At 51.1% G+C, this 25,323-nt stretch overlaps 4 protein-coding genes across 4 annotated transcripts; 1 reads left to right on the plus strand and 3 right to left on the minus strand.

Moving 5' to 3' along the window:
• The first annotated feature begins 2,506 nt into the window (after positions 1 to 2,506).
• Positions 2,507 to 7,410, plus strand: TGME49_247510 (fructose-bisphospatase II). Its single transcript, XM_002367077.2, has 8 exons — positions 2,507 to 3,105; positions 3,665 to 3,818; positions 4,273 to 4,381; positions 4,723 to 4,883; positions 5,130 to 5,219; positions 5,638 to 5,730; positions 6,035 to 6,134; positions 6,553 to 7,410. Exons 1-8 carry the CDS (start codon positions 2,915 to 2,917, stop codon positions 6,798 to 6,800), a joined length of 1,146 nt encoding a protein of 381 aa, XP_002367118.1. The 5' UTR covers positions 2,507 to 2,914; the 3' UTR covers positions 6,801 to 7,410.
• Positions 7,411 to 7,631: 221 nt separating this feature from the next.
• On the minus strand, positions 7,632 to 9,859 carry TGME49_247520 (hypothetical protein). Its single transcript, XM_002367078.1, has one exon. It carries the CDS (start codon positions 9,645 to 9,647, stop codon positions 8,877 to 8,879), a length of 771 nt encoding a protein of 256 aa, XP_002367119.1. The 5' UTR covers positions 9,648 to 9,859; the 3' UTR covers positions 7,632 to 8,876.
• A 186-nt stretch (positions 9,860 to 10,045) lies between these two features.
• Positions 10,046 to 13,427, minus strand: TGME49_247530 (hypothetical protein). Its single transcript, XM_002367079.2, has one exon. The coding sequence runs from the start codon at positions 12,516 to 12,518 to the stop codon at positions 11,877 to 11,879; it is 642 nt and encodes a 213-aa protein (XP_002367120.1). The 5' UTR covers positions 12,519 to 13,427; the 3' UTR covers positions 10,046 to 11,876.
• Positions 13,428 to 14,679: 1,252 nt separating this feature from the next.
• ABCG107 (ATP-binding cassette G family transporter ABCG107) lies at positions 14,680 to 24,443 on the minus strand (the record flags this gene model as incomplete). The annotated part of the gene is made up of 12 exons (XM_018780827.1): positions 14,680 to 14,931; positions 15,965 to 16,059; positions 16,544 to 16,642; positions 17,177 to 17,295; positions 18,420 to 18,570; positions 19,172 to 19,290; positions 19,564 to 20,603; positions 20,925 to 21,043; positions 21,823 to 21,985; positions 22,545 to 22,628; positions 22,935 to 23,038; positions 23,843 to 24,443. The coding sequence occupies 12 exons, from the start codon at positions 24,441 to 24,443 to the stop codon at positions 14,680 to 14,682; spliced, it is 2,946 nt and encodes a 981-aa protein (XP_018634965.1).
• Positions 24,444 to 25,323: the final 880 nt, after the last annotated feature.

A 25,323-nucleotide genomic window follows, 5' to 3' on the forward strand; every position in this document is an offset into this window, starting at 1 on the left:
AAGTACCTTTTCTTTCCTTCTGTTATGCACAAAGAGAAATGCGAACCTTCTGAGGGGCACGATTCACCGTGAGGCCCAAGATATCGACGATTTCTCAGACAAAGGATAGCGTGAAAAACGAATTCTTTCTAGCTACACATTGATGAGGACACACTTGGAGTGTGCTGGCAGAAGAAACGTGCTCAGTTTTTGTGATTAGGATTCATCAGGAATACGGTCTGCACTCCAGATGGTGGATCAACCATGAAATGATAAACTTTTTAATGCGCTGGAGCATCTTCCTGGCACAAAAATATTGAGTTTGGTGGTACTGCGAACCGCTGTACTTCCACATGAATAATTGGTCTCAATACACTATCACTGAAGACGCCTCTGATGACATTTTGGGTTGGTGCTTGCCGTTTCAGGCAAGTGCTCATGGGATTCGAGCGATTATTCGTATCCTGCATTATCTTGGAAAAGCAGCTTGCGGCGGGTTCGTGAAAGCGGCAGGCAAGCGTTTGCCTTCGTGCCGAGCGCAATTGGGATAGCTAAAATCTAAAGTGCTCTTTAAGCAAACGTGTTAAAGACCGATTCTCCACCTAAATGTCTGGATTTACGCAGACGGTCATGACTGAAGGTTAAGGTACTGCCACTGACTGTTTAACGTGCAGGAGATTCGTCACAACAGTTCAGGCGTGTTTTCGCACTGAGCTCTGTCATTGCAGGTGCTGCACACCTTGTCTGCAGTCCTGCCGAGACTCGATCAATAATGTGACTCTTGTTTGTAGGGCATTGGATCCTCGACGCTGACTCCGTAGAAAAGTCTTCGAGACCGTTTACGCCCGTCATAATTCAAAACTCGCTTTTGCATCTCAATAGTGTGTCGTATTCCTATACATAGAAGTTTGGACGCGGCGTAATTCCGTCAAGCATATGTTGAAGAAACGAGCTCGCCGCGAGGCGTACAGTATCATGAAATGAAGTGTATTCCTAAACCTGTAACCCGTCGAACTGGAGAGAGCGACAACTAGACTATCCGACTAATGACAACGCAAGGCGTCGGGGAAAAGCCAAGAATTTGAATATCGCTGCGAATCAAAACAGTTAGGGTCAAATTATGTATTCTTCTTTTGCTATTAGTCTACAAGCCGCCCAAACCCATTCCATGTCTGGAAAAGTTGTGCGTATTTACTGAAGCGTCGCCGGACCGTCACCCAGGCGTTTTCTTGCTCCGGTTCCGTAAAGCAAGTGGACTCAGCAGATTCCAGATGCCAGTGCTCCGCCCAGATTCTGTCTAAAACGCTGAAGTATCCTGAAACCCCCTTCAAGTATGCGCCTCACCGAACCTGTTTTTTCTTTCATTTAGCTCTTCAGTTTCAACTGGTAGAAGAGGTGCGCCCCTTAACATCCTCTCGACTCGCCTGTAGTTCCCGTCCCCTATGCGATTGAATGATTTTGGCGATTTAGTTGCGTGTTGAACAGGTCACCGCAAGACAAACCTGCGTGTGTTTCACTGCTTTCAAACAAACGTAGACACAGCGGTAAAACGTGACAGCGGCAACAAACGGGGGTAAACGTGTATTGGGCCCTTTCTACGATCAGAAGTATGACACTACACTTGCGAAAGGCAAACATGAAGAAGGCGCCGATTTGCACGCAGTGTTTCACCAGGACAGTCTCTTGCAGCTGAGGACCGTTGTACGTCTCTCCCCTGAAGGTGTTGCCCAGCAATGCGAACAGGGTGAAGGGTTGAAGCTCGCGTTTGCAGAAAGAATGCAAGCATCCGCCTGTAAATGCATATATGCCGATGACGGGGAGTCGCTTGCCACAACAAAAATTTTGCCCAGACGTACGTGCTCGATCAGCACTAACAATGCAAAACAGGAGAAATTCGATGATGGGGTGCACTACCGCTTGTGCTTGGCATAGGGGGGATGTGCAGCGTCTTACAGAAGAATGCGTCGGCATGCTCCGACGCTATCATGAACACTTTTGAAGCCGGACAATTCCCTGCTAAGCGAGGGACTGCATACGCATTCTCACAGGCACTTTGTTACATGCAGCAGCTACCTAGAGACGATCTACGGAGTCGTTTGCTTTCGTGCCCGAGCAGATCCAACTTCAAGCCTCGTGGTAAATGCACGTGGCTGAACACTGTGGAGACTCGCCCACACATATTCTCTTTTCTGTTGTTTTCCGGTGTCTTCGGAATTTCCTGCACGGGCAGCGTGTTTTGCGGCGACTAACCCCGCTGCCTGCTACGGAAACGGGTGTTTCATATGCGCTTACTCTAGAGCCTCCGGACACAACGGGGTACCTAAGCTTTGACAGACACTATCTGAAGTTAAATGCTGAGGCTAACCAATTGTGACCTCGCCACTTTATAGAACACTGCGGTACCGTCCAGAAGCCGACTGCAAACTAAGTGCATTTCGCCCGTCTTGGACCCTCTCCCAGGCCTGCGAAAGTGAGACCGATCACACCCCCTTTTCGCAGGAGCACGAGACAGAAAGCCAAGGCGGATACTCCTCCCCCAACACAGAACCTCATCGGAAAACAGGTTAGAAGCCCACGGCAACGAGACTGTCGAGACCCGCCTTTGGTGTCGCGACTTCCACCCTCGATCTTTTCCGCGAATTCGTGTGGAGGCCTGCGCTTTTCGGGGGCAACCGGGGTTTCCCGAATTCCTTTGAGAACTAAAGTGACTCGCGCGCAAGGATGAAACAGGCCATCTCGTTCTGAAAAGCAAAGCGAAAATGAGATGCAGCCGCCAGCGCGCCGCGCTCAATCGCAGGACGGTGTGCTTCCTCTCACACAGTTTGCTCTCATGCATGCGTTTACCTCGTCGGGAACGGGCTATTGTCTCTTGAGATGGCGCTGCGTGGACTTGGCCGTGACCTATTGCTCGGCCAGACAATAAAAAAAGCTACACATGCGTCAATGCTTTATTGATGAGGATTTTCGACTGTCGTTACGGTTTCTAGCCACTACTTCTACCGTGTTTTTTCGACGTCATTGTCACACCATGGCAGCGAGTGGACACCCGATCCCGGAACTCGGAGAGTTCATCATTGCAAACAAGGAGAAGCTTCGCAATACTGGACAGGAGTCAGAGATGAACAGGTGAATGCACGTAGAAGATTAGCTGGGAATTCTATTTTTACATTCCGGTCGCAGTCTCTGGTGTCTCATGCGGCTGACCTCTTGCCCGACTGTGCAAAAAGACGAGGGGGTGGGGCGTCCCGGTTCAGAGAAATCCCGTCGGTATTGCTGTTTGGTGTTTCATGTGCAGGCACCGTGCCTGCATTCGAAATAGTGAAGCTTTCTCTGTCTTAATGTTTCACTCCTTTCAGTCGAGAAGGCATAGCAATGGTTTAGGTGGCAGAACAGGTCTTTGCTGTCTCCAATGTTTCGACGCCGTCTCCAGTTTGCACTTTGTCTCTGATTCAGACACAGTCCAGAGAGAGAGAGTCGTGCAGAGAAACGTGAACGCCCTGACTACTCTGTTTGGTGCAGGAGCTCCAGACTTTTGGCGAAAGTTTCTGTGTTTTGGCCGCCGCCGCGGAAATGTGTCTGCGATGACGTGCAAGCTGTCCCGGCTACGAGCAAGTCTTGCATCCGGTGTATCACGGTGCGCCCATGTTCAGCTGTGCATTCGGCGTCTGCTCTGTGTGACCCACAGGCTCTTGACTGCGATTAAGCTCGCAGCAAAAGTCGTGAATCGAGAGATCAACAAGGCGGGTCTTGCCGATATCTTGGGTGCAGCCGGGAACCAGAACGTGCAGGGCGAGGAACAGCAGAAGCTGGACGTTTTCGCCAACCACAAGTTCATCCAGGTAGACAAAATGCCACCGAAAGTTTTGTGACCCGTACTTGCTTGTGGCACTTTTCTCACACCTAGAGAAAAAGCCAGTTTTTGCCGAATATGCATACCCAGCACCAAAGGCCCGCCCCTCAGTTCATAAAGCTTCCGCGAAACTTCAGCCACATTACTTGACTGGCAGAGACGAGACGATTCTTGACGGGTCGCAGTGGAGTTCTGAAGTCATTTCTTGCAAAGAAAGTAGCAACCGCGTGTCCATTTTCTAGAAATTTGTCGCAATGGCTCAAGTACATGGGAACTGTAGAATCTCCTCTTGGCAGAAGTAGCAGCACAGAGTAGGTAGATGGCGTGTAACATGAACTCGATTCGTTTCAGTTCGAGAAGCGTCACGTGCGGCATCAGTTGAGCAGGTTCCGTGTCGGTTATTTTGGATCACTTCTGCAAATTGTGTTGTTCCGTCGCTGTAGGCTCTCGTCAACCGCGAAGTCGTGTGCGGTATTTGCACCGAGGAAGATGATGACTTTATCGAGGTCAACAGGGATGCACACTTCGTGATGCTGATGGACCCTCTTGATGGTAAGAGAACTTGTAGCATATTGAGGTCCTTCTTCATGCGGACAGCCCTTAACCTTTTCGTCGCAAGTTTGCATGACCTCTAGAGGATCGCCACACTTTCTTTCTCGTAAAAAGAATGGTATATGTATCGTTGACGACTCATCCTAGACGGCGAGACTCGAACTGGTGGCGGTCGACTTCTTCCAGGCGTCTTTATCACGATTATAGGTTCTGACAGATGCGCTGTAGTCGCGTGTTCTCTCTGTCCGATCCCCGGCTGGTGAAGGGTATTCTCGTTTTCATCTGTTCTCTTGTGAGTGAATTCCTCCCGTGGAGTACCACTTCCCCGACGTTGTTTTCAGGCTCCTCAAACATCGACGTCAATGTCTCCGTGGGAACCATCTTCTCCATCTACCAGCGCGTGTCACCTCTGGGCTCTCCTCCCGAGCTGCGCGATTTCTTGCAGCCGGGAAATGCACAAATTGCCGCCGGTTATGTCCTCTACGGATCCTCTACGATGCTGGTAAGCGGACCGAGGAAGCATTGGTTGTGCAAGGTAGCGCCAGGGCAGGTCTGCAGCTGAAATCGGTGGTTTGTGGGGGAACGAAGCGGAAATGCGCGGAGAGTAAGGTTACCGAGGGGGAATAGGACGTCCAGGAGATTTTGCGATCATACCCTACGCGACGACAGCAGACACGGCGAGAGCGCAGAGGGCTTCAGTTGCGACAAGCGCTGAAAGCCTGCCGGGGTGTGTTGGTGCTGTGCACAGGTTATGACGACAGGTGACGGCGTGAACGGATTCACATTGGATCCTTCTCTCGGCACATTTTTCCTTTCCCACAGAGGCATGAGATTCCCGGTAGGAGCCAGAAGCGGGTACAGGCCCCCATTGCCATCTGTGTATAAATACTGCGTTTGTAGTGGTGGCTTTGGAGCGATCTTCGCGCGTTTGATTTTTTTTCCTGAGCTCAAGGCGGCTAGCGGGCACAGTGTTTGCTCTGAGGCAGAGAAGCGTTCCACGGCCGATGGCACTGAGAGCACTCAATGATGTAGTCTAAGGAGCAACTCTCGTTGAAGGGAGGTGACCCATCCACGCATGCTGCACGCTCTATGCTGGCGGATCTGCCATTTCGTTAAAGAAAGAATTGCCGGTACGTTTTCCCCTATGAACGAGTCCTGTGATCTGGGACTGCACAGCTTTTGTTGGGCCACAGCTTGTGATAGAGTCCTTATCTACGGGATTTGGTGATGCGTGGGTTCGTGCGCTGGTTCTCCAGGAGAAAGCGCGTATCTACAGTGTGAACGAAGGCAACTACAAGGCGTTCCCGGACGGTGTAAAGAAGTTCCTCGAGGAATGCCATGACGACAAGGTAGGATATATTTACGGAGTCCGGTGGAAAGGGAGGCCATCAGCAAGCGCTTCTGCGGCCGGCAGGCGTTCGTGTTTCCGATTTTCGGAGAGAAATCTTACTGTACAAGTCATTGTACGTGTCAGAGACGCGAAACTGATGTCAGAGTCCTAGGGTTGCAAGCATTTTGGTGACTGCTGGGTCGCGTACAAACAGCTGGTTTATCTCCAACATCGCATTAGGTTGCAATTATTGTGGTGGGTTATTATGTTTTATTTCGATATCTACATGAATACGCCTTTTCGGTTTGTTTTTGTTGTTGCAGACTGGACCGTTCTCACTGCGTTACATCGGCAGTCTGGTCTCAGATTTCCACCGGAACCTGCTGCAGGGAGGAATATACATGTACCCACCAACCAAGAAAGGTACGGTTTTGAGCAGGTATCTGAAAGCTGGAATGGACATGAGGAGCTTCGGCTGTACCACGGCGTCAAGGTGGCTTTGTTTGTTACTATTATCACAAATGCTTGAAAGCAGACGAATCTCAAGGCAGTGCCATTCCTGTGAGTAGTGAGAATGTTTGCGCGTTCGACTACGGTGGATTCTCGCGAAAAGGGGAAGGGAGTAATTATGCCGGTTGACACCAACAGAGCCATAAACACACGTGACGTGGTTTGCTTCGTAACAGATCCGTTTATAGCGCGTTCGGTGGCTTGTTGACACCGTGGAAGACGGGCGTAGTTACCAAGTCACCGGCATCGCAAACACTAGGCTGGACCTTGATGGCATTTTGGATATTTGCTCACCACAATTTTGTGTGTGTCATTCGTCTGTTGTCTTCAGATAAGAAGGGCAAATTGCGACTGTTGTACGAGGCAAACCCTATGGCGTTCCTTGCTGAACAGGCGGGGGGGAAGGCGACAGACGGGTTTGATCGCATCATGGATATCCAACCATCAGAGCTACATCAACGCGTTCCTCTAATGATCGGGACTGCGAGACTGGTAGACCGTGTCGATGCACTCATGGTCGAGCACAGTCCGGAGTGCCGACTGCATGCAAACTGCCTCGTTGGCAAGAACAGTTCATAGAAAGGCTGTGTATCGAGGACAGGAGCCGCCTGAAAAGACAAAGATTAGTGGAGCAGCGGGATACCACCGAGAGACGCCTGAGCACAGGGGTAGCTTTGATGGCCAAGCTGGTTCTCACAGGATGGACGGGCGCCACCCGCTAGTTTATTTTGAGTCGGTTAGCAATTTGTTTTAGTAGTGGATGGCAAATGTGTTACCTTGTAGACTAGGAGAAAATCGCCCTCACGGTTTCTGCACAGAGGTTGCATCCTTCGTGACTTTCGCTTCGCAGGGGACGTTGTATACCGCCTCACGTATCAAGTCCTTTGTTTTCGCGGGCAACTCCCTGGAGTTGCTGTTTCTTACTGGTGCTGGGGGGCGGCGCCGGGTTCGCTTTGGTGTATGAATAGTATCGGTGGAGGAAACATCGCCTCTTATATGTGTGCGTGCATTTAAACCACCCGAAGCAACAGTTTTCTACAAACTAAGCGTACAGGCCCCCACCGTGTGGTCAACGCTTGCATTGATAGATTCCAACTCTAGTTTATGCCATATGTGAGCGTGAACGGGCTACATAGTGGTATAGTCGAACGCTCAAACACCTCCGGGAAATTTAAATTGACTGACGCGTAATAGTACTCCATCACTCTAAATTTTTATCTGATGCGGAGCAGCCAGTGTGTTTGCTGGTTGCGTTCCTAGGTAGTGGGAACGTAATTTCCGCTGCAGCTTGGGTCAATCTACCGCCCTGCAACAGGATATGTATGCCGTATGTACCTGAGCACCCGCCACCGAGTTCACTTCTTTGTTTCACCGAGAAAAAAGTAGTCCACTGACAGGGTTGTGGGGCGATGTTGCTGTTTAAACCCAGCCCGGCAACCAGGAAATGGGAGGGTCAATCTACTCACTGTCGGTCCGCGGTAGCGCATCTAACAAAACAGCATTCACCGGAGGGGAACGCTGAATATGTAACAAGTGCGAGAAGTGACGCACCCAGAAACACGAGGTGGCGCCTTGTACATTCGGGGTCATATGAACAGGAAGCTTCGCTTTGCCGTGGTACACGCGTGTACCACAGCAAAGTAAAGCATTCTCTGATGTAGGAAACTCCGGCAACAGACCACGTCCTCCGTTGTTGCTTAGTGAGGCATGCGTGTTTCATGAACGAGAATGGAACACAAATGCCCCCTGTCGTGCATGACGAAGCTATCTTTCACTCATCTACGAAGAAAGAGACACCACATTTATGGAGCACTTTCACAAGCCCTCATGTTTTTTCCACAGCGTATTGAACCTCACAAAATTCCCCAAACGTATTTCGAGTACTGCTAGGTACTGGCCAGGAAACGACGAGTGGTTGCTGCATTCGGCGAGTATTTGTGACACGACGAGAACACCAATGAAGCATCATGCGCTATGTACCGCTGGACGTCGTCTAAACGGGAAGACGTCGCACACACTACCCCACAGAAAAACCAAGAGGGTCGCGTCGGCGGACATTGATGTCGTTGCTTATCCACTCGCCACTTTGTTGTGGATATCATATCAGGAGGTGCATCTCTGACCGGGGTGAAAGGAAAAGAAAAAGTATGCACGGTCCTCAACAGCCGCTCTGTGATCTCGAAACGGAGTAGTTGCTATGCGCCTTGCCACAATCACGTGCCTCTTTGGTACTTGCCGCTCGCAGACACCAGTGTCGATATGGTACTTTGGATCTTCTGTATCACACAAAATCTATTTCAAAACCAAGAACTCGGTTCGCTTCGCTCTGAACACGGCAAGATTCACCTAAAGTGAGTCGATGTTGGCTTTGGCAATCCCCCAAGAGCGTGTGGATGACACTCCAAAAAACATTCCCCCATGAGCTTGCGCCGCAGCACAATCTACTTTGCGTTTTCATGTGCCCTTTTATTGCAGATGCTAATCGCACCACACATTTTAAGAACAGACAATGCAGTTACAAAGTGTTTAGCCACAGCGCTCCCTCGGCTTCAAAGTAGTTCAGAAGACACTCCATCCTTGACAAGGCTGTGTACGGTTTTCCCCTTTAGGCCGTGTTCACCCTGTAGTATCAGCAGAAACACGACTTTCCTCCCATCAATCTTTCTTGTGCCCTGTGTCCCGCGTGTGTGATGGTGAGCCACGACCGCCGGTCGAATCCTCTGTCGGATGGTGAGGATACGCAGACCGTAATGATGGGGGCAAAAGACTAACACTACGTGGTGGTGGCACAGGAGGAGGTGATTCAGGCTTGGGAGTATTAAGGGTCGCGTAGATCGAAAAAACTGGTTGAGGTACTGAATGATGGGGACGAGCCGCACCGCTTCCGAGCGTGGTAGGGCTCGAATGTGACCCGTGCGACCCTGGAGGCGGTGGAAGTGGCGGGCGCGGGGGCCTCTGTGGAAACTGAAGCTCCGCGTACGTCACGGAAGTTTCCGTCTGTGGCTTTGGCGCACGTGGCCCCGACGGAGGGGAAGAACTCCGTAGCGGGAGCCGTGGAGGAACTGGCGGAGGCAAAGGTCCTGGGTGGGGGGAATGATGTCCTCGCCCTTTGTTACCTCCAGAGTCTGCGACACCTCGAACTCCACCACTGTCTGTTTTCACAAACGTTCCAAATATTGGTTCTTCCTCAGGAGACGGAGAAGGCGGCCGTGCTGGTGGGCCGCCACCTTGAACACCTCGTTGCCGACCTCTGCGGCCACCGTGAGGCCCCGATCCGCCCTTGCCGCCAGCAGGATTTTGTGAACCCTGTTTCTGATCTGAGGCTGTCACGAAGGATACGCTGCTGATAGAGACCAGGGCAAATACGACACACAGGGAAAGGCGTTTGCCTCCACCCCGCGAACGCTGGCGTGTCTCTGTCTTCATTGGGTTATATCCCTAAACACTTCCTGGTGAACAAGACAAGCGGTGAGACTCGAAACCGTTCGCTGCCGCGGCAGAACCAGTAGCACAACAAATGGGGCTCAACAAAAAGTGCACAACCAAGATAGCTGTTGCGTTACGGATCACCTTCCCTTGGGTGTTACAACCAACGGTTGCGCAGCTGTCAAAGAATATCGGTCACAAACGTAAGAAGTGACTGCTGGAACCTCCGTGCTGCCTAGTGGGCACTGAACCAACGGTGGTGGTGTCTGCTAGGGGCCGTCCCAGCTCGCCGAAATGTTTAAAGCGCGGTACCGCCCAGCTATTTGGGTGGCACCACTTTGCGACGCCAAGCTCCGCTGAGCTTTGTTTTTTTTGACCATTCGGTTGGCGCAGTGCGGACACGTGAGACAACGTGAAAGGACGTCTTTTTCCGCTACAGCATTTGGTTCTCTTCGAAACACGTGACGAGGGGTGTGTGGTAACTAGGACGCTTCCTCAGTCTTAGGAGGGCTCTGCCTCACTATAGAAACGTCCAGGGAACGAAGACACGAAGAGACAGCTTTTCTTTCCGACTGATACCCAGCATGACCCATGCAGAACTTCTAGACACAGATAGACACACATTTTCTTTGCATGCCATCGCAGGCCTCAAACGTTGTTTTGCATCAAGCTGCATTAGGGGGTTGCCGCCACACCGAACTAATCACCGACAGAAGTGATGAGGACGAACGTCTATCTATCTTACGCTTACGCATCGGAGAACCCCAGCAAAACAAAGAAATAACTGGGTGAAATTAATGCTCATTCCCGCCACTCGTCGGTTCTTAGTGCAACGCCAGAAACTTTGTTGGCGATTGTTGACACACTGGCCTCCATCAAGCTGATGGTTGACTCCGGTGTGCATGCGAAATAGCCGCATGTCTCAACTGAGTGTCCCTCAGAGTTTTGGACCGTAGCCAGAAATGGAAGCGCATGATACATGATTGAATAATCAGAGATGCGTAGGTTCTTGCTGCCCGGTCAATACTTTTGATGAGGACACCCTCAGCTCTCTAGGGTTCTTACAGTCTGTCCGGTGTCCCGTGAAGTAGCAGCGGTGTATTTACATTAGTCAGGACACTAATTTATTTGCATGCTACTCAATTAGGTAAAGAGGGACAACTAGTTCAACTCTGTTTCCAGGGAGACGCATTTCTGCACCAGTCTCCTGTGTTTCGAAATAACCCGAGAGACAGTCTCCCCTTCAAGTTGCAGTTGAGGCGAATCGGACCACTTCCATGGCGCCGGCTCCCATATCAAACCAGACCATCGCAGGCGTTGCTGCTGTTCAACAAGCGCCAGCTCTCCTCGCATCATCAACGGCACAGTAGATACCCGAGCGGAAAGTGTCGCTTCCAGTGGCATTGATTCCATTTTGGGTAAACGCCCGAGATACTACTTCGCAAGCATAAACAGGAATTGCTCTACAAAAAGCAAAGCGTAGCAGTAAAATAATTTTAGAGCAGATGGGCAGGTGCTAAGGCAAGTAAGAAAGGGTAATATCCAATCCGCTTATTTGAAGGAGTGCGTTAATACACTCCGATGTCGAATTGCCATCTCACAGCCGGCAGGAAGCGTTCGCCGGGAGTTGAACATATTCCCTTGCACGAATGGTGTGTTAGCTCGTATCATTTGTGCACTTTGTTCGCTCTCCAAAAGACTGCCCTTCTGCGGGAATCATTACCCCTGGTACCAGCCACTTCGGTCATGGCGACCGAACGTCCTTGGTGACCGCGTCGACTACAGAAATTTAGCCAGCCGGAACGAAATGCAACTGCTATTCGTTCATCTGCGAGAAAAACTTTGCTGAAGTTCAGCCGTTCACCACACGACGAATATGAATACAAGACGCTTCAGCAAACCGAACTGCCAATGTTGTCCCATCTCCGACCCTATAACCCTATTTTCTTCATCCTACGCACCGGGAGACGATCCGATACATGCAGTCACGTACTCTGGTTCACGACCACCTTTGAAAACGCGTCGTTTGAGTCGTCAGCACCGGTTGACACGCTTATAATGTCACAAACGAATACAAGAGCCGACCTGGGTACTTCATTCACCTCACGGTAGCGTTCACGGGCACAGACGACAGTCGAGCACGCCGCCCTTCTCCACCTGTGGCTTTGTACGTGCCCACGACGCGACACCGCTTCTCTCCTGATAACCCTCGAAGGCTTTCACGACCTTTCAGTCGTGATCCCTTGCCTGGTAAGTGGACAAGGTGCTCTGCGCCTTTGGCCCCTGTTGTGTGGGCCCTGACACAGGTACTGGCAAGACGAGTTGAGGGGTTTGGGGGACTCCACCTCGCGGACCAGTCATTAAGGGAGAGAACGTAGCAACGGTCTGGCTCACAAGGGTAGCAGAAACTGGCATCCGAGAGGGACCATATTGTGTTGGTTCGCTGATAGGTGGTTTAGGGACCGAGGAGTCACTGTCACGTGGATCCACGAGACGACGGGGCCCCAGCTGCCCTTTCTGCTGTTGGTTGCTTCCTGTAATGCTTCGGATCACTCCCATAGGCCCTGCAGGAGCTGGAATTGGTGTCCATGCACCTACGTCGATGGCACGTTTCTCCAGTGCCTCTACGATGCTTCTCACTCTGCCTTCACCCTCCCTCAGAGGTCCGAATGTAGCTTCGGTGTCAAGAATCTGTGGTGAAGGTCTGGCAGGCGAGTCGGGACCAGATCTGCCATAATCTCTGCTTTTTCCTAAATTCTTATTTTCCTGAGAGGCTCTCACGGGGAATATGCCGCCGACAGAGAGCAGAACAAATACGGACCACAGCCCAAGGCGTTTGGCCACTTGCCTCAAACGGTTACTTCGTTCCATGTTCGGGACTAATTGACCGGTGCACGAAAAAAGCAAGACCCGACCATGTTTGACTCGTTGTTCTGCATTGACAAGTGCGAAGATGGGTCACTACAAGAACGGCATACTTGTCGCCATTGGTTAACCAAAACAAATTACCTCTCACTTGCGCGCGATAAATGACCAAAATCAACTACTGCCAACATCTTACAAATCAAGGAAAGGACGTGCACAAAACCGTGGATCCCCGATTCTGAACTGCGAAATTCCGTGACCGCTGGACGATTCACAAACGAATCCCTTTGTGCCTGTTCCCGGCCATCCGAGCTCAGCGACGACGGGAGTCAGCGCGGTCGGCTCACGTCTTTCGGCTGGCTAGGTGATGCGACGCCGAGATTTAACGTGCGTAGCGTTGACCTCCCTCATTCTTGTTTGTCCTCGGAGCAGCAAGCCCACGCTACATCCACACACCCAACCAACACAAGACGGTGTGCCTAACCCAGGGCCGTGGGGGGTACGACACATAAGGTAGCTATAAAAGGCCTTATGGTTCAAGCTTCTCTCAACGATTCTCGAATGCTTTGTTTGCATCCGTGTCAAAGATGACTACTGAGAGACATAGACTCGATAGGGGGCCGAGACGTGCAAGCCCCGCCTCACTCTCCATGCGAATACACTGCGTCTTGAAGCTATACAGTTTCAACATAGACTGGTGCCTTAGTGTTGGGTGCTGAATCACGCTAGGTTGCCTCAAGGCTTCACCCACTAGCTGGCTGACCGGTGTCAGCACATCAAAGGAAGTACCAAACGGGTAAATTCACCACGGCGGCTTCATCGCTACACACGATTCGCTACCGAAAGTTGTTACGTTCAGCATTCCATCGATGCTGAACAAGTGTTCGCCACAGTAGAATCCCGCTTCAACAACACTTTTAACGCTAGAGCTCACGGTGAATTCTTGCCGTGTCTTGACACGTTCGGAGGTACCCCATTTCGGCTGCGGAAAAGCCGGATGCTTTTTGGCTGCCTTTCATCACAATGAGCTATCAAAACTCCCGTTACGCGGTTTCCTGCTCGGTACCAAATCGTTTTTTCGGGCCTTTCGACGGCTGTTTCCGACGCACAACAGGGACGAGATCGGGTTCCATCCCGCGCGGCCACGTGTCCATACAACATTCTAAATAGAAAACGCCTCGCAATAACCTTCGTTTCTCGAACGCCTCACCTGCGCTAGAAATGGGCATAGCAACACTTTATTACAAGCATAGAATAGCTACGAGGTGGATGTCAAAAACCACACTAGTCGAAATAGACGCGAATGCATGTGCTCGTGGAACGTTGCTGCAAATGTGAACAGAAATGTGCGCAATAAACTACACACAGACACTGTTATAGTTTTATATACACACAGACGTTCGTCGGCTTGAAAAAGACGGGCGGCAGACGCCCGCGATGATGGGATCCCGTAGAAGCAGAACTCGCTCCGCTTGAAATTTGGGTTGGTGTAACGGCGCACGAGTGACCGCTGATCCAGTCCTGGAATCACGAGCTAACGTGCGTGCCAAGCTTGACAAAGGGAACTCTTCGTTTCCGCGCAACGACTTAGCCTTGGCGTGCCGCTATCACTCATCTCCCACAATTGTTTTTTCGTCTTTGCGTTTTTCTCTCCCACTTCGTGTCCACCACCCGTGGAAGATGCATACACGTCTCACGCGTCCATCGTTTTTTTCGGCTTTCTCAACTGCGTGTCCCTTGCGTGTAAAATCGTGTTCGGTCTTTACCCCACTGACATCCGGTACGACCTCTCGTGCATATCCGTCCCTGCTCTCGTTCCCCTCTTCTAAATCCGTTTTGGTGTCTGCCTCGTGCCGTGTCATTGTTAGGTTTATTCCCGTTTCGAACCAGCATGCCAAGAGACTTCTGAACCTACAGTGATGGCCGAGAAATGTAGTAGCAGTGCGACTACTCGCCGGGGCCACGAACTCTCGAATATGTTTCGGTATCCTTGCCCCTTGGTGGACTATGACATTTATGTTCCACAAGGATGTACTAGGTCGTTTTACCCCTGATTGTTCCAAAATGTGTAGCTTGTGGCTGTTCGCGCCACCGCAATGTGTCTATTTCATTCCTTCTTTGTCTACCAGGCTTCCCTGTGTATCGGCTGCGTTGCTGAACCCTTCCGTCACGCTTCAAGGCCGATGCGCCTGTGCATGTACTTCAGACAGAAGAAAGACAGGACGCGGCAAACGCAGCCGAGCAGAGCAAGCATGCCAATGTAGAACCCAAGATCTGTCTTAGTGATGCCTCCGTAGGACTCGAGAAAGTCCTTGTTGGACGAATCACCCCATTTCTCGTCAGGCGGGAATTGATTGAGAGCTAGAGCCACATACGAATAGTGAATAGGCGACAGGTATTTCAGCCACCGGATGACCGCCTGTAGACAGCGTAGATAACAGATGATCACGAAACACACAGAAACGCGGAAATCGCAGGGACACGATACCCCAAAAGGCGAAACAAAAGTGTCACAGGATCCTTGCGACTGTGAGGCGCGGCACCATGAAAAAGGTTGCCACAACTATTCGAATGTACATGCCAGATCTGTAAACCTCGTACACAACACCTAATGAAAGGCAAGGACAAATGGAGGGAAAAGCTCTTATTGCTTCAGCTACGTAGTATATCCCAGTACGAAAGGTTCAAAATAGCGTAGTGGAACAAGGTTTGAACTGTCCGTAGCAACCCAGAAAGTTACGTGTGTGCGGGTGGAAGTTTCTGCCGCGTCAGGAATCTCAATACTCCCGTATATTCACAGACACGAACATGTATATGCACATGAGCAACACATGTTGGCGTATGCGTACGGTGCAAAATAGTCACGTTTTACAAGAATCAAACCGTATAGGGTTAGGAAGAAATATCGGACCTGGGAGTGCAGCACAGGGAAACAGCGGGATTGTGCGCTTGGCCGATATGGACTCGTCCTGAGTCTAACGCATGTGACTAGAATGGCGTGGTCGAAATCTAGTGACTAAATGCGTAATTATTTGAGCATATAGTACGTTCTTCTTCACGATTCTTGAAGTGTTTCATCAGCTGGCGAGTGCATTGAAACAAGCGAGCCTTCTGATAGGATATGCGTGACACGACGTGATTCAATCATATGAACTTCTTGGACAACTCCTACTTTCCACACTTGACAAAAAACTGCAAAAGGACGAATCAAATTGGATGTCGCCAATGGGAGAAGCTGGGTGAAGAAGTCAACTTACGAGGAGAAAAAACGCCGACAAACAAGCAGGCAACGCATCGTCGAGAGTCACACGGGGACAGAGTGTCACCGTCGACACACTGCGACACGCTTTGATGCCTTACGCATTTACGAGGCACTGGAAGGAGGACACTCCAGCCAAAGAGGAGACAGTTAGTCCCAGTATCCGCCAGCAAGGGTGCAGCAACAAACTTACTGGAATGTCATCAGCGCGAATGTAGTAGCCCGTAACCAGGAGAAAAATGAGAAGAATGATGGGAGCGACGGCCTGGGCAACTGCAACCCGCGGCGCTGTGGAACGAGAGACAAGAAATGAGGTAGAGTTGCTTCTCAATACCAGGATCGGTATCGAAAAGGGGAACCGTGCGTTGTTTGCGAGACAGACTACATCGCTGGGGACAACTATACAGGCACCAAACGCACGAAGCATCCCTGTCCAAGAGAGTTCCGCCACATACACGACCTCAGTCTACCTCCTGGCTTTGTCTCCTCTCTTGATCGCTTCTCTTGAGGAAACACGGAGACGAGAGTCGAAGCCGAAAAAGCTAACTCCATGTAGCATACCCTAATGGAATTTCTAGCAAATTATGCGATATTGAAAGCCATTCCATCCACAACCGGCGCGTCGTTAGTAGTTATATCATCTCTTAGGTTTAATCTAGGACCTCGATCTGAAATTCGAGTTTTCACTACATGAGAGCTAGTTTGTTCAACGACTCATTACCCTTTGTCTCATCACTTTCCAGGAAATCCTTCGTTCCAATTCCCTGCTTACATGCGGCAGAAATCAAACCGAGGAGAGAGGTCGAGGCAAAGATCGACAACTGACCGATGACGAAATAGATGAAGAAGTGCGCGGCTCCTCTGTGCAAGCCTGGAAAACCAGCGATGCGAGACAGACAGGAAAACTGGACACCGCGAAGACGCCGACGGCCAAAGCATCTCGGGTAGGCGAGAAGCGATGGGGGCGAGAAGGCAGAAGAAGGCGCTGCCAACGACAACTCGAAAAAGACAACCGGCACTCGCACGATTGCTGCACACCATTGCCCCGCGGGACTGTTTAAAGGACAACTCAGAGTGTGGGACTTCGATGTCTCACGACACTGGGACGCTTCCATAAAGATAGAGGAGATGCGACGCAAAACAAAGACGCCCGGCACAGCATCAACGTAGAGGTGCCCAGACGGACATAAGTAACCACTGTTCGGTGTGTACCTAAGACAGAAATGACGAACAGAATAAACACAACAAAGCAGTGGCCTGGAGTCTGGAGGCAGCCATGGCCGCAGTGTGAGAAGAACAGACACCCGGCGAACGGTGGAGTGAAACGCACACACACCGGAACACAGCCATGAGAGTCAACAGAAACGAGACGGCACGAGAGACCTAAAAAGACGATAAACCTTACCACACATCCCGTAGGCGACCAGCGTAACGCAGGTCAGCGGAAGGTGCTCGAAAGGCAGATTCGAGAGACACTTGGCGACGAAGTACGAGAAGGGGGTGTAGTTGCCATTTGCGGTGTCTCTGAAAATGAAAACCAAGAGGAAACAGAAGAACGAGCTCCCGTGGAAGAGAACTCGAAAGAACATGGAACGGAAAAGAGCCAATACACAGATGTATTCCAGAAAAAAAGGAACTGGTCGAAAACCAATGCTTGCGTGGAACATGCAGGCATCTACACCGTTTCAGTATTTCTTTTTTCACACAAGGAAGCATCAACGAGACGCCTTACTTCAGTCCCTCTCTGATTCGCACTGAAAGCGAGCCTAGATGAACCCTGGACGTCATAACCGCTACATTCAAGCTGGTAGTCGGCCGTAGACACACAAATATATATATATATATATTTATACATATATGCATATATATATATATATATATATATACATATATATATGTATACGTATATGTGCAAGGAATTTGGCCAGCTTTCCTACATGCATATGGACGACAAAAGACATCAGATTAGAGCTCGGTTGGCACATGGTATCAACCCTATTTCATTCGTCTCCGGCCAGAAATCAGAAGGCAAAAACGCACTGTCAGATCTATCCCTGGAGCCTCGTTTCCGCGTGAGAAACCCTTAAGAAAAAGGCCGGTAAACAAGAGAACAAGAATACCAAAGGGGTCAGAGAAAACACGGCCCGGTGACACGAAACGGAGACACAACGCATCTGAGACGAGAAAGAGGGACAGCAGGAGCAATGAAAACACGGGAGAAATCGCAAATCTCACGTAAACGGCAAACACAGAAAGACACAGATGAGTGTGAGGCAGAAACGCTGCAGATGGAGGCGACTGCAGAGAAAACTCGAGACAGCCGCAATGAAAGCGAACTCAGGCGTTGCCACTTTCTGGTCATCGACACCAACATTCCCAGTTCTTGTCCACAAAACGATTCAACAACGTGTGGGTTCCTTCTCTTGTACAGCGCTCCCCTACCGCTCGGTGTAATTAGACATATCCCTGGACGCTTCGATCAGACTCGTGCAGTGTTCCTTTTTGGTGTAGAATGCGTTTACCAATAAGAGAAAGGAGAGAGGACTGAGACTGAGTCCAGAGCACGACGTATACGGAGATTGAGGAACGTTTACCTCTGTTAATGGACTAATTCGCTGCGCACAAGACAGAGTAACACTGCTTCTCACCTATTGAAGAGTTCACGATTCGTGCAGAACAGAACAAGGCAGTCAAGTGGGCCGAAGATAAGTTGAGACCCGAGGAAGAAGAGACACCCCAACATGTTCCTCGCCGAATCAATGGTCTGCCCCTGCCCAGGAATGTTGAAGAAAATCGCGCCTGATGGAACGGAGCCAGACACAAAGTCGAACATGATATACATAGAAAGATATACACAAATATACATATGTACACATTTAGATACATATATATATATATATATATATGTCTTGGATGCGTGTATGCCAGCTGCTGGATGTCAATACAACATGCGAATTTCAGCTTTTTATGAAGTCTAAATGGAATACCAGGCTTGGTAGTGCTACCGTCAGCACAGACAATACAGTCCACCGACAGAGAACAGAAGCCCGAACAACGTACACAGCGGATGCAGAGGAACCATCAGACGCTCTTCTCCATGGCCGGAAAAGCAGAAGAACACTCACGCATGCAAAAACCCGTTTATGTTGATGAACACACTCGACGCTGAGGTCTGCCCAAAGACACAAACTCCATCAAATCATCGTTTGGTAACTCTCACAGATGTCACACTGCCATTTATGTATATATATGTCTATATATACAGGTGCAGCCTTTTCTTGCTAGTGTAATTAGAATGCCGCAGACCGCGCGTGCTCCTGTGTCATGCGCCCCTTTGAAGGCTAGGTTCACTTTTCGTTTCTTCGGAGCTTGCCAGGCGTGTCGGGCAGCGCGGACCTACCAAAGATTAAACCGAAGAGAATGTTCAGCGCGAGCTGAACAACAGAACTCATTGGATTCCTGACATGATTTAGAAAACCCATTTGAATGAGGACACAAATTTCCCGGCCCCAGTCGGACCTGAACAGAAACCAGAATCGGTCCGCAAGAAAGAGAAGTCCAGAGCAGCACACTGATATCGACCGGGAAAAACAGACACTGTTCACTGTGTTTCCTTCTCCCTCGTCTCTATAGTGTGTTCATGTTCTCCTCTAGCATGTCCACATTCTCCATCCCTGTCTCCTCTTTCATTTCCGTCGTCCCCTTCATCTCCTTCTCTTTGATCTCCCTGTCCTCTCCGCCTTTTGCTTCGTTTGCATGGCACCGTTGAATCCACCCCCGCGTTTCGCTTACCACCGGCGCTGCGGAAGAAGTCGCTTGACGGCGGCAGCTCGTCCCGACGGCTTCACATGGTCTGGCGGGGCCGCTTGGAGACACTGAACGATCAGTTCCTCGACATGCGCTCTCTCTGGGCTCGCCGCATACGAGTCTGCTAGCCGCTTCACATCGTTCTCGTCGACAAGAACCCTGTGGAGTTCGCCCTGAGTCTCCTCGGCGTCCAGAAAGCCACTCGCGATTCGGGCCTCGCCCTGCAGCCGCGACTGCCTCGGCTTGTCCCTCGCGTCTCCCTGACTCACCGCCGCTCGCGCCCCTCCCGCATCCTCGCCGTTCGCCTCCACGACCTCCGACGACGGCGCAGAAACGATCGGGACCACAGAGACGACCTTTCGGCCCTCCACAGATCCATCCTGAGCGCTTCCCCCAGGAGTGTCCGCTTCGTCGTTTCCGCGCCGCCGTCGCCCGCTCGCGCCCGACTCCTGGCCGTGGGAGCGATGTCTCGCCAGGGGCGCCGGACTAGCCTCGTGACGCGGACCTGTCTCTTCCTCCTGATCTCCCGCCCTGCCCGCTGCCGCCCCCATGGGTCCCCCGCCGTCTCTCTCGGGTCGTTCGCGGGTCTCTTCGGCATCTGTCCCTGCGGCTGCGGTCGCCTGGGGCCTTTCCGCGCCCGGAGTGAAGCCGTCCGACGAGGCACTGGGCTCCAAAAGCTCGCCGACCTGCCTCGGAGCTTCCTGGGGCTCCCCCAGGCCTCCGTGTCGCGAGCCCTCCCGCGTCGCGAGTGCGAGCCGCTGCAGCTCTTGCGTCTGGACCTTCTTCAACTCCGCCTCGAGGAGGGATTGAGCGCTCAGAGACCCCTCCGACTGGGGACAGGCGAGAGGGGTGTTCGCAGTAAGAGTTGTCACATTCAGGAGATCCAGAATGAAGTCAGCAGGATTGAACTGAGGCGGGCAGTGGAACCCGCGCTTGGCAAAGTAGGATACGCAGTGCCTGGCGGGGCCCTGGAACACTATGCGCCCCTCGAACATCAGGACCAAGCGATCAAACATCGCGAAGAGCTGCAGAGACAGAAGAAAAAAGGAAACGGTCTCTGCGGTAAGAGGCGAAAGACGAAGCGATCAAGGGGGAATGCATGAAGAGAGGGAAAAAGATTGAAAAAAACATCTAACAGCTTGCGAGATAAGGGGACAGCGCCAAAGACCAATGCAACGCCGGAAAACAGCGAGCCGTCTTTTGCACTGGACTGGGCACTGACCAAAGACATCACGTCTTCAACGGGGTGATCATAATCTAAGGGTGCTGAAGAACAGAAAGAACCACAAAAGGACTACGAAAAGAAGCAGGACGGAGACGAGAGCAACGATGGATTTGTAAACTACCTGACTACGGGGCTGGTGAATCGTGCAGAGAATAGTTCGGCCTCCATGGCGCGCGAGGCGAAGAAGCAGCTTCATGGTCTCGAACGCGAGTGCTGCATCAAGGCCGCTCGTTGGTTCATCTGAGTGTCAATGCACAGAAACCCCGGGAAGGCGAGTTCAGCAGACCCCAGAGGAACCACAGACCCAGTGTCTGGACAGCTGAGAAGAGTGCAACATCCGCTTTCCTTATTCCCTCCTCAAGCAATCGGAGCAGAGGTAGCGGCCCTGCGAACGGGGGAAGACAGTCTTTAAGACAGCAGACAAAAACACAAACACGCAGATAAGACAGGAGTACAAAAGACTCATTTTACGCGTTGAAGTGATTACAACAACAAGCAAGGTACACACTCGTTTGAGACAACCCATCAAGAAACATCATAGCCACATAAGGCGACAGAAAGATGCCTATACATCGAGAGAAATACACAGATATACAGATAGATGAATTAGACGAAGTCAGCAAAGGCAGAGGCGTCTATCTGGGAAACAGCTGATGAGGGAATCGGATACAGGAGGATGCATGTGGGGGTGCAGAAGGTAGCTGCGCTGGGAGATGCGGCTCGGCAATTTGACGCACAGAAACTGGAACTGGAAAACGCTTTGTGAATGTTCCCCCCAGTTTTCGGAAAATGACGGTGATGTCGAAAGCGAGACGCACCAACTCAGATGCCACCAAGACAGAACCCGATACGCCTGCTGAAATACTTATCACTACTGTAAAGAGCGTTTCTCAGACACGTTAATTCTCGTTCATGTGAGTGCATGTTGTTTTTTACCGTATCCAAATATTGGGTTTGTGTATCCACGCGATGAAAAACAGATCCTGAGCTCAACAGACATTTCGTTTTCAAACGCTCACCAAGGAAAATGAGAGACGGATTGTGAAGTAGCTCGACGGCAAGAGCGAGGCGTTTGATCTCTCCGCCACTGAGACCTTTCTTGGCGCTTCCGCCGACTCGGGTGAAACGGCTACCCCACAAGCCGAGCTCGCGCAGGACGACCTCCACCCTCTCTGCTCTCTCCTGCAGAAGTAAGAATCATGATCCGTATTTGATTCCCGTGACAACACAGAAGGTGACGTTAAGAAGCGGCAGAAGCACAAGAGAAGGAAAGGTCGAGGACCCAACCTTTTATGCCAAGAAGGACCCCAAAGTACCCTGATTGTCTTTGTTATATTGATACAGGCAGTGTGGTTAGTTCTAGTCCCTGACTTCCTTGCTATCCTGGAAGGCCATTCCCGCTACCTGTCCTCGGATCGTTTGAACTGAGTGTACACACAAGTATGAGAGGTGGGGGTCGCATGCAACATCCGAAAAGCCACGGGGATCCGGAAACCAAAAAGAGGCTGGAGAAGGTGGACACTCGAAGAGAGAGGGAAGGAACAGGGGAAGAAGCATGCGTTGCAACACGAACGGCACAGACGAGAGGAAGAGAGGACAACTAGAAGAGGCAAGGGAGACGGGGGAGACGACAAACAGAAGAGATGCGAATGCATGTGAGAGGCAATTCCACACACACATACACAAGAGGACGGCAGAAAGATAACATGAAAAAATACAGCACGGAAATCTGCCGCCTTACTTCTTCCGTCGCGTCCCGCATCTTGAGACGAGAGAAAAAAGTGACGTACTCCTGAACTGTTAAGAGTTCGGGGACCATGTCTTTCTGAAGAAATCAAACAGCCTCACAAGCTCCATCAAAATGCGTCCAAAGTCACTTTCTATTCTAGCATTTCGAACATAAAGAAGCAAGAAAGACGCAAGATGCCGCCGGGCGACATCTCTTGAAAAGACAAAGCCTTGGTGGCTTTTGGCAGTGAATTATGCATATATGTTGTTCCAGAGCCAGATATTCACAGGTATCCTATTGTATACACTTCCATACATTTATACAATTATATTCGTGAGTCTACAATTACATGATCAGACAGAACGCGGCGCTCAACGCCCCCACTACATGGTTTCCCCTTGCCTGCATGACGTAAGTTGCAATTGAGGACAGAGGCTCTCCAGGCTGGAGACCGAGGTAGAGAAGCGATCCGTCTTGGACGACGCGAGACGAGGGAGGGGACCGTCCTGGAGACAATCGCAGACAGACCTAACAATGCAGAATAGTTTGAAGATGAAGTAGCTTATACCGAAGAGGAAACACAAATAGAAGATGATGCACATGAAGAAAAATGAGGAAGAAACCTGGCGACAGCAGACGGCATGGAAAGGGAGGGCCAGTTCACAGGCATAGAGCACAGAAACAGAAGAAGACGAGATGGACATCAGAGGATGCAGGAGAATAACGACAGCAATGACAGACACGAATGGAGACACACACGAAATGGCAGAAAAAGATAAAGAAGAAAAAACCTTAAAGGTGACCAACGTTGAGGGCGTGGTGGAAGAAGAGAGCAACTCGGTAAGTAGGATGCAGGGAAGTGAAGGGAAAAACAACAAGGGCTCTCCTTTTTAGAGTGCACGCATGACCGACGAAGTAGAAAGAAGACGACGGAACATTCAAAAACGAAACTACAGCTGAGCCTTAGCTGTATGCAGGCCCTCTCTTCTGTCCTGCTTGCTTTTTCTAACTTTCGCTTTCTCTTTTTCCCGGCTCGCCTTTTCCCTCCAACTCGGACGTACTATGCGCTTCTCGCTTCTTCAGGTCGATGTTCTTTGTTGGCTGTGTCCACGAATCCTCTGTCCTTCCCATATCCTTCTTTACCTTCCTTTCATTTCCGTCTGTGCCGTATCCTCATTTCCGTCTGTGCCGTATCCTCCTTTCCATCCCCCCTTTCTTTCTCTCACCGCCTTCTGTCACCCTTTTTCAGCTCACTGCGTTCGGTACGCTCTGTCCTTGTCGTGGCTGTGTGTGAGTGTGTGTGACCTCACCGGCGAATGCGTTGAGGAGCGTCGTTTTTCCTGAGCCGCTGGGACCCATGATGACGAGCATTTCTCCAGGTCTCGCGCAGAGATTGATGTCTTTGAGAATAATTTTCAAAGGCCCCTCCGTTTCCGTCTCGCCGTCGGCGCTCCTCTCTTCGGGCGTTCGGTTTTCCGTGGCACAGTCTCCGATGTGCTGGTCTTCTGAACCTTTCTCGATATCCAAGGCACCGTGCGCCGGGGAGTCTGCGCGGCCTCCTTTGCTTCGCCACGAATTTGCGCTCTCGGGTCTTCTGAGAGCGCTCGGCGCCGCGAACGGCTCGTTTTCGTCGCTCGGCTTGTTCGCATCCTCTGCTTTGCTACTCTGCTTCTTTCGAGGGAGACACGGGGAGGCACACTGGGTGCAGGGGATCTGCGGCTTCATCCGAACGGCGTAGGAAAAGCCGCGCGCAACAAGCGTGATGGGACGAGCAGGCGTCACATGCAAACCCCCCGCCGGAGAGAACAGCGAGGAAGAGCCGCCCTCGCGACTCGGCGAGGAAGAACCAGTTCGCTTCTCTCGAGCGTCTTTGCTGCTGCGAAAGACATCGCGTCTGCGCAGAAAGTCCATCTTTATCAGGCCGCGAGCTCACCAACGGTGAAATGAGGGAGGCAGACGCGGAACGCAGAGTCGGGAGCTTGTCCGAGGAGGAAGCAGAAGAGCGTGAGGACAACACCTAGCGAGGTGCAGATTCTTTTGAGGGGAGAAAGAGGCAGTAGCAGAGAAGTCGCAGACGGACGACGGTGCAGACGACGAAGGCAAGCAGCAGGCGACGGGAAGACGAATGAAAGGGGAGAAAGAAAAATGAACGTCCACACGGAGAGAAAACCCAATCGGGTTTCCTGCCTTCCACGGGGAGCAACGCTTCCCCGAATCACTCGCGTTTTCAAGCCGTTCAGACGCATGACATGGATATACATATATATATATATATATATATATATGAGGATCGGTGCGTCTACATTCAGCTGCGTATCTAGTCGTCGTTCATCTGGATGTAGCTACAGTGCATACCGATTCACAGGTTGAACGCGGCACTGCTCGTCTTCAGCCAGGGAAGATCGGATCTCTTTGTTCTCGACTGAGATGGTGTCCGTACTGTTGCTGTTTTATTGGCGGTCCCGTCGCGAGGCGAACATGGGAGGATGGGTCTACCAAAGGTGAAGCCAGGAACGAAGAGGAAAACGCCAACTTCTGACGTCCGCTTGCTTATTTTGGAAGTTGGGAAGGAAGCGTGCGGATGGAAAAAGAAACAGGAATCGAAGGCAACGTCCACAGTCCTTGTTAGAACGCGAGCCGCGCTGGACCGTTGCAGAGAACAGCGCTCCCGGGTCCCGCGTTAGGGGGACGAATCAGAAAATTTGAGAGGAAAGAGAGGAACGTTGGCGGATGCGACCAAAAGGCTAGAGGCTTGAAACAAGTGACGGCGAAGCAGCTGAGAAATCCGGTG

This window comes from Toxoplasma gondii, chromosome XII (genome assembly GCF_000006565.2).
Source record: "Toxoplasma gondii ME49 chromosome XII, whole genome shotgun sequence".
In the NCBI taxonomy this organism is placed as follows: domain Eukaryota; phylum Apicomplexa; class Conoidasida; order Eucoccidiorida; family Sarcocystidae; genus Toxoplasma; species Toxoplasma gondii.

Excerpts from the sequence above, each read along its gene's own strand:
- TGME49_247510 (XM_002367077.2), top strand. The coding sequence starts at position 2,915 with ATGCGTCAATGCTTTATTGATGAGGATTTTCGACTGTCGTTACGGTTT. Across the intron at positions 3,106-3,664 it reads CAGGAGTCAGAGATGAACAG|GCTCTTGACTGCGATTAAGC; the intron begins GTGAATGCACGT and ends TGTGACCCACAG. Across the intron at positions 4,884-5,129 it reads ACGGATCCTCTACGATGCTG|GTTATGACGACAGGTGACGG; the intron begins GTAAGCGGACCG and ends TGCTGTGCACAG.
- TGME49_247520 (XM_002367078.1), bottom strand. The coding sequence starts at position 9,647 with ATGAAGACAGAGACACGCCAGCGTTCGCGGGGTGGAGGCAAACGCCTT.
- TGME49_247530 (XM_002367079.2), bottom strand. The coding sequence starts at position 12,518 with ATGGAACGAAGTAACCGTTTGAGGCAAGTGGCCAAACGCCTTGGGCTG.